Source organism: Dendrobium catenatum, unplaced genomic scaffold (assembly GCF_001605985.2).
Source record: "Dendrobium catenatum unplaced genomic scaffold, ASM160598v2 fragScaff_scaffold_1398, whole genome shotgun sequence".
NCBI classification, from domain to species: Eukaryota; Viridiplantae; Streptophyta; class Magnoliopsida; order Asparagales; family Orchidaceae; genus Dendrobium; species Dendrobium catenatum.
Window position 1 is genome coordinate 1,564,889 of NW_021319860.1, and position 8,341 is coordinate 1,573,229.

General features: G+C 35.5%; 1 protein-coding gene across 1 annotated transcript; it reads right to left on the reverse strand.

The window, feature by feature from the left end:
• Window positions 1–5,462: 5,462 nt before the first annotated feature.
• On the reverse strand, window positions 5,463–7,638 carry LOC110111877 (adenylate isopentenyltransferase). Its single transcript, XM_020843926.2, has one exon. The coding sequence runs from the start codon at window positions 7,148–7,150 to the stop codon at window positions 6,188–6,190; it is 963 nt and encodes a 320-aa protein (XP_020699585.1). The 5' UTR covers window positions 7,151–7,638; the 3' UTR covers window positions 5,463–6,187.
• Window positions 7,639–8,341: the final 703 nt, after the last annotated feature.

The following is an 8,341-nucleotide window of genomic DNA, read 5'->3' on the forward strand; positions in this document are numbered from 1 at the left end:
ATATGCAAATATTAGACTTATCTTACATCAATCATATTACTTTCTCTATGCAATATAAGTCAGTATCATGTATTAAAACCAGTAAAATATGAACACTATTTATTTACTTCAAAAAATTATAAATATCAATTTACCTAGTAAAATTTAATGATATTAGAGTCCAAATACTCATAATGATCAAATCTATCATATACAAAATTTATATGATGAAAGCTCAATAAATTAAGAGAATGTTTATTTTTTACTGATTCAAGAGAGATAAAATATTTAAAAATCAAAATCACCAAAAATAGGAATAAGAGTATGTTACTTACAATGAGTAGAAAAACTTTTGTAATAAGAACAGTAGATGAAAAAGTCCAAGAGAACTTCTTCCTCCCTCTTCTTTCTCTTTTCCCCCTTCTTCATTAACTCCTTCCTCGGTAAGAAATAAAATGAGGGCAAAGGGAGGCTTAGTGTTATTAATATATTATAAAAAATATTATTTAGTGCCTAGCATCACGGTGCTTCCATGACCAATATCGTAGCACTGTGTCATACCCCATAATCTAATTTGAAAAAAAATATTTCTTTTATCTTTTAATTAACAATGAGGGCAATCTATTTTTTTCAATAATAAAATAATAGCATAAATGAATATATATATATCAAAACATTAATGGACATCTGTAATTACTATCAAAAAATTATGCACAATACTCAAGAGTCATATAAATAAAATAATCCATCTCCACACTCTTTAGTGCCAAAAAAATATAAAAGACGAAAAAAAACAACAATAAAACCCAAGTAATCTTGTAACTGGTCAGTCTCACACTCCCGGTCTTCTTTCCTAATTTGAAATCATTTAAACCACATATAATGATTTAAAAAATCTAGCAGGTCATTACCATCCTACAACTAAACTCAAAGCATGATAAGGAAACCAATATACATGTAATCACTTAGTTCATAATAACACCAACCAATATAATCATGAATATATTCATAAATAATAAAGCACATGTTGTAGTAGTGAAATTTGTAAACCAGTACGGCATCGTCAAACAATAAAATAGCAAACAATCATTCTTAAATCATATGTCATAATGGAGTTATCTAGTAAATAAAAAAAAATCATAAATTAGTAAAATTAAAACATCTATGAAGTCTGTCAGAATCCATAACAATATAATACTGTCAAATATCTATTTTATATTAAATGCTTAGTAGTAATAAATCATTAAACAATAAATTAATAGCAGTAACATTCATATTGAATCAATAGCATTAGACAAGTCATAGTAACAGTATCAGTATTAGTAAAACCTGTAATAGTAATAGTAAAATAGCACGATAATCGTAAATTAGTATAGTGGCAACAAATCAATGCAATAAATGCATCAGTATAATTATACTAAACAAGTTAGAAGTTCTAGCTTAAACAGTGTTTTTTAAGTAATCAGTAACTATTGGCTCAATAAATATAATCATCACTCTTTGCTTATCGACATAGTAATTATATTTTTATAATTCTCAATCAGTGAATTACCTAAATTGATAGAGGATAATACCAACCTATAGTATTTAAATGAAAGTTTCTTGGCCAAAACCATCCTATATAGGTTAATTAGTCAACATTAGTGAATAACCAGCCTTTACTTATTGTCATACACATTATTACTATAAAATTATAAAAATAATAGTTATCAACTATCACTCACACCTAATATTCATTCAAAATGTTTTCATTAATAATTTAAGCAGATTAAAATATAAAAATTAATATTCTTCTTAAATTGTACAAAATGCAATAATTATACTCTTAACAGGTGAAAATATAAAAACAACTAGTCAAAATGATCAAAATAATCACTACTACAATATACCAAAAGTTATACGATAAAAGTTTATTAAATCCAGAGAAAATGCAAAAAAAAATATTTTTGGAGAAATCAAACAGTAGAACTCAAAATCTTTCAAAATTGAAAAAGGATAAGAATCACCTACAACGATCTAAAGAATTTTCATAAAAGCAATGAAACTAATTGGTGGTCAAAAACCCAAATTCCTCTTTCCTCTGTCCTCCTTCCCCTTTCTATCTTCTTTCCTTCCTTGACAAGCAAAAAAAATTTCTCACTGCTTTCTAAGCCTGTTTTCTAGTTCAAAAATTTCTTAAAAGTGGTGAAAAAATAGTAGTCAAAAGCTATCCCAAACAAAGCCTTACAAACATTGCTTTAGCCGCTTTTGTGGATTGGATATTCCAAGCATTCTTTTAAAAAATTAATTAGAGTGGTATTTTTGAAAGAAAAGGGGTATTATGCAAATTTATTAAATAGTTTAATTTTTAGTTTAAGAGTTCAAAACTTTAGGAATTGATTTTTTTTAGATTTTAGTTGGGTTGTTTTTGTTGGCTTTAGTTTTTTTTTTTTTTTTTTTCAATACATTGTTCTCATTTTATTTGACTAAGCTTGTTTCTAATTGAAGTTCATTAATCCTCTATAGGATTTTATAATACATCAAAGAAGAGATATGGTTATAATTGAATTAATTAAAAGGGATATTGTATAATAAAAATTAGGTATAAGACTTATAATTACATATTCTATTCTTAGTCAATTCAATTTAATATAATTTGTGTTTATAAAATTTTGAATATAAATCAAATCAAATAAGTAGGTTTAGATAAAATATTCATAATTAAATCAAATCAATTTAATTACTTTGATTTTGATTTTCAATGTAAATACATTTTAGCTCAACCCAATTTATAAGCAATGAAAGCGAAGAATATAGAACAAAAATGGATGGCCATGAAAATTCTTCATCTTGAAATAAGGAAAGGATATAAAATTTAAAAAAAGAGAAAAAGAATTACATTCAGAAAATTGAAATTTTTTTAATGAGCTGCTTTAATTCTCTTTATAAATTATTCACATCTCAAAATAAGCGAGAAAAATTTAAAAATATGCTACAGAATATTTGGCACTCTAAATATGAAAGAATTAATAAAAATCTTTCCATTTTTTTTTTAAGTGTTTCATTTAATTTGGGTCTTTTCGTTGCTTTGTTTTTTAGACAGCGTTTTATTGCTTTCTTAAAAACAGTTTTTTAATGTAAAAATTAAGAAACAGTAAGAAAATCGTCTCAAACGAAGCATTAATTTAGCGACTACTTTTTCACTGTTTTTAATAAATTTTTATAATGAAAAACTAATTTTTACTATCAGAATAATAAATTTATTTTTTCCATAACAACTATACAAATAACTTTATAAAATAGTGCTGCCATTCCAAACTGACTTAAAACGTGAAAAAGAGATCAGTTTTATAATCTTCTCATCATTTATTTATTTGTTAATATCAATAGTTTCTTATATTTATATTTATGGCTGTCTTTAGCAACATTTGATTTTTTTTATTTCATTTAATTTTATAAAATTGATATATCATCAAAAAATTATATGGATCAGGCACGAATCTCTAGGCAAAATTAAGTTGGAAACTTCAAAATTAAATCGGAGACCATCTAAACTCCGATTTCAACAATCTTACAGTCGAAGTGAACGTCTCAAAAATATGAATCCAAGCAAAGAAACAAGGACGAGAAGGAAGAAAAGGAAGAAAAGAAACTTTAGTTCTCTTGCCACTAGACTCCTCGACCTTCATTGGACTTCCACCCTGCAGTCTACTGATGTTGAACTTTTGTCTGTTGCCGAACTTTCATCGAACTTCTACCCTATGCCGAATTTTCGCTCGTCGCTGGACCTCTGCCCGTCGCCAAGATTTCGTCGGACTTCAGCCCAACATCGAAGTTCCTCCCGTCACCGGACTTCTGCCCGTCAACAAACTTTCTTCGGACTTCTACTCGGCATCAAAATTCCACCCGTCGTCGGACTTTCATCGGACTTCCACCCGACGCTGAACTTCCACCCGTCGTCGGAGTTCTGCCCGTCTCCGGACTTTCGTTGGACTTCTACATGATGCCAGACTTCCGCCCTTCAACGATACTTCTGACATCTGTCACCAGACAACGGTTTTTACGACCTCCGTTGCGCCTCCAACTATGATTCTTCCGATCAAACAAACACGCCAATATTGATTATTCATATTTCCACCATGTAATGCAGTCAATATGATGTATATTTGTTACTTCAAGTCAAAGCCTTCCTCCCAAAGAAGGGCCTCATTTGTAATCAAGAGATAAAAATATGACGCAACAAAAATTATTTATTTCATAACTTCTTGAGAAAATAAAGAGATAAAAATATATGAAAAAAATATGATTTCTTACAATGTAAATTATATTTGATATTGATAAAAAAAAAATAACCTTAAAGAAGTATTATTATCTAACAAGAAATTGAGATCAACATTAGAGGTTAGCTAAATTGATAAAAAAATATATTTAATTTTAGTTAATCCAACTCATTAAATAATGATATGGCTTTCCTTAAATGTGGATTTTTTTCGAGAAAGTACACAGGAAGGAGTGAAGTGTGAAGGCCTGTGCTCCTATGGCAGTAATTCCGTTTTAAATGACGCAGTTATTATCGCCTCAGCATCAGGTACGAAAGCGAGACTCGAGAGCTACCAGGTGTAGCTCAGATTAAGAGAGAGAAAGAGAGAGAGAGGGGGGGCCAGAGGCGGCTGACAGGCTTGAGCTCTTATTACTTTCGGGCCGGGAGTGATGTGGAGCAGTTGGTGGGCTTGGACTTCAATACAAAGAACTTATTTTGACAATACATAACGAGCAAACTATAATGGCATAGCCCATGCCAAGCTATTTCTAGGTGACTCGGTATCTTAAATATTTTTTGCCAAATAGAGTAATGCTAAGCTGATTAAAATTTTTTTTATATTTTTTTAAAATATTGGACCCTATTTTTATATGCAAAATTTTTTTATATTATAAGGCCTTATTTTTATTTTTAGACTTCCTAGTTTCTGTTTTGCTATTATTTTGTATTTGCTTTCAAATAATTTCAGAACTACTAAGGTTTCTTTTATGATGACGTTCTTATTGCTCTTTTATTTATTTTGTATTAAAAAATTGTTCTAAGAAGCAATAAAAAAGACATCCCAAATGAAACATAAAAATTATTTTTCTCTTTCCTTCATAATCATAGTTCTTGTTTGACTATTATTTTCTCTTTGCTTTCAAGTAAATTTAAGAACCATAAAGCAGGAAATTATTACATGCGGCGTCCGGAGGTGAATCCGGATGCGCCACGTCAGCCAGGGCCCAATGCATATGGATTCGCCTCCGGACGGTCTGGACACGTAATAATCTCTCCCATAAAGCTACTTTTCATAATAGCTTTCAAAAAAAATATTTTTTTTCAGGAATTAAATATTTAATTGCCCTTTGCCCTTTGGCCCCTTTCTAAGAAATTGTACTTCCCAAAGAACTCTTACAGGTTCGTTTTCTTTTTGGATGAAAGCCAACAAGCTGTTAGGTGGGTGAAGAAAGAGCCCGTATTTATTAACTGAATGCATTTGGTTTCACAAAAAGCATGCATGGTTTATAAATATGTCAATTATATAATTACCGAACTGACAAAATTGTTTTCGTATTTGTCAAAAATTACCACTGATGCCATCTGCTGAATGCTATCGAACAGATGTTTGTTGAAATGTTTCTCTATAGAAAAAGGACTGAAAATAAGAAAACCTGAACATTCCCGTTTTCACTTCTCACACTCTCTTCTTTATAATATATTCCTCTCCACTGTTTACAGAACAAGGCCAGAACTTAACATTGGAAGTCCAGTGGGCTCTGTTGCCAGCCTCTATAAGGTGCCGTTAACCCCTTTCAGTGGTGATTCATTTAGAACGATTGAAATTGAATTCAGTAAAAAAGTAAGAAGATTTTGAAAAGAAAAAAAATTTGAATTCAATTTTGACCGTTGGGTGAGCAAACTGCACCATAAAGTTGAACCAGAGTGCTGAAAAATCTAAAGATCAGTGGAGGAATGATAAATTCATCCAATGATTTGAAGATTTGAACTCTGAATTAAGCGGCAAAAAATTTCCTGGTTAACCTTCTAACTATGGAGGATTCGAAACCGTTTTAGTTGCATAAGAAACAATGCAGTTTTGATAGAACTTATCGTTATAATGTAACCTTTTCCCACTCTTTTCATTCAGAGAGAGAGAAAAGAGAGAGGGAGGGAGAGCACGCGAGCGAGTTCGAGGCGCCACGGTTTTTAAAAAGGTGAGAGTGGCCGCTGACGCTTCGACTCCTCTTGCAGGAATTGTTCCACAGCTCGGAGACTAGGTCCCAGCACGTGGCGCTCCCATGCCGCCGCCTCCGCCTCCCGTCCACGGCCGGCGAGCCGCGCGTCGACCACCGGCGTTGCATCCACCCTTTGCATAGGCCATCCCATCTCCCCAAGCCGCACTATCTTCCTCACCTGCTCCACCGCCAGTCGCCGCGTGTTCTTTTTAATCGCCGCCACCGCCTCTTCGTAAGCCGCTGCCGTCCTTATTCGGAAATATTCTCTTAACTCCGGGACCCCGATGGCCTTTCCCAGCCCGGGGTGCCGCTCTTCCGGCGGCGGTTGCTCGCCGGCAAAGTACCTCTCCAGCTCCTCCACCATCCCCATACCCACCATGTCGTCCACCCTCCGGTCCAGATGCTCAGCAAGCACCTCCGCCTCCACGTCAACCCACAACAAGCAGCTCCGGTACCGTAACCGATGCCTCGCCGCGTAATCTGCGGCAAACGGGTTTTCCCTTTCGTCGTATCGATCCACCATCATCGCGTGTATGTAAGAGTTGGATCCGCCGGCGACCACCGGAATTCTCCCCCGCGCCGCTATCCTTGCCACCGCCCCCCTCGCCAGCGAGCGGAACCCCGCCGGCGGAAGCTCGCCTGCTGCAGGGTCCAGCTCTCCTAGCAAATGGTGCGGGACTCCACATCTCTCTTCAATCGGCATCTTGTTGGTAGTGATGTCCAGACCGCGGTAGACCTGAATCTTGTCCGCGTTCACCACCTCCCCCTGAAACTTGGTGGCGATATCAATGGACAGCTTCGACTTCCCCGTTCCCGTCGCGCCCATGATCACCACCACTCTTTCCCTCTGCTTCCTCCCGCTCTGAAAACGGTTGCCGGCTACCGCCGCCGCAGTCCTCGCGGTTCCACTGCCGCGAGAGAATAGAATTGTCATATAGAGTTATCACCGCGAACTCTCCTCCTCAAATGCTCGCCAACTGTTTGCGAAATGCCCATTCAACGCAGCCCGCCGCTTCTCGTACAAATTTTGTTTTTTCCCGTTGCACGCCGCGTTAGAGCGTCGTTCTACTACTCCATTTCCCCCTTTTTATTAACAGCTCTTGTTAATGATTCATTTAGCCATGCGGATTCATTAAATAATGGGCTTTGGTATTAGCCCTGATTAAAATAAAAAAGAAGAAAAGAAAATGTGAGTGGTAGCGGGTGAGCCAGTAGAGTAATATAAAACAGTACAAATACTGGAAGCAAGTATATGCGTTGGTATATGTTGGGGAAACTGGGGCACCGGGCATATAATAAGGGCACGCTTAGTGTTGGGATCAGCTTCCGGCGCAGGCGCTGTCGATCGGTGAAGAAGCAGAGGGGTCGTGCGCGCCAGGGCCGACTGGGTTGACCGGCTGGGAGGTGGGCTCGTGGCTCCGCTTCTGTTGGTTCATATTCGGAAGCAGGAGACGGGCTCACATGTGGTGTGTATAACTGCCTCATTCCTCTTTCAGTTTTGTTGTAGGCCCCAATGAGATGTAAGGAATTATTCATGGTTCAAAGGCGAATCAGAACTAGCGGTGCACAGAAAAAAATGATGTAATGTATTTATCATTCATCTTTAGACACCGTTCGATGATCATACAGAATAATTTTTTCTGCGTGCCACTTCCCGCGGAAAAAGTTGAATTAGGGGAATTAAATTCATGCATTGTAGGAGTTTTAAATATTTGACTAGGTGAATAAGTACACTTCATAAATAACATAATATTCATTTGTATAATATTTATTTATTTACCTTATTGAAGAAATCATGATATTATCTTTATTTAATCATTTGTATTTATAAACATACCCGTTGTTATTTAATGAATAGCTTGATAAAAATATAATAAAATGTTAATTTAAACCCACCGATAATTAATTTGGTTGGTGGGTGAGCACGGTTAGGAATCCCCTAACCCGGGCTTGATTTTTCTCTAGCAGCAGTGCCTCTTAAGTGCGGCCCAATCAAGTGCGGGCCAGGAGGTTCTTGGGATGGGTGTCTCTTTTAGGTCAGCTGAAGATTAGTCATGCCGCCAAACGCCCTTTTGAGGGTGGTAGTGGGTGGATTCCCAATTCCCAAAAGAAAAATTCATTTAAT

Coding starts and splice junctions, on each gene's coding strand:
- LOC110111877 (XM_020843926.2), bottom strand. CDS start 7,150: ATGACAATTCTATTCTCTCGCGGCAGTGGAACCGCGAGGACTGCGGCG.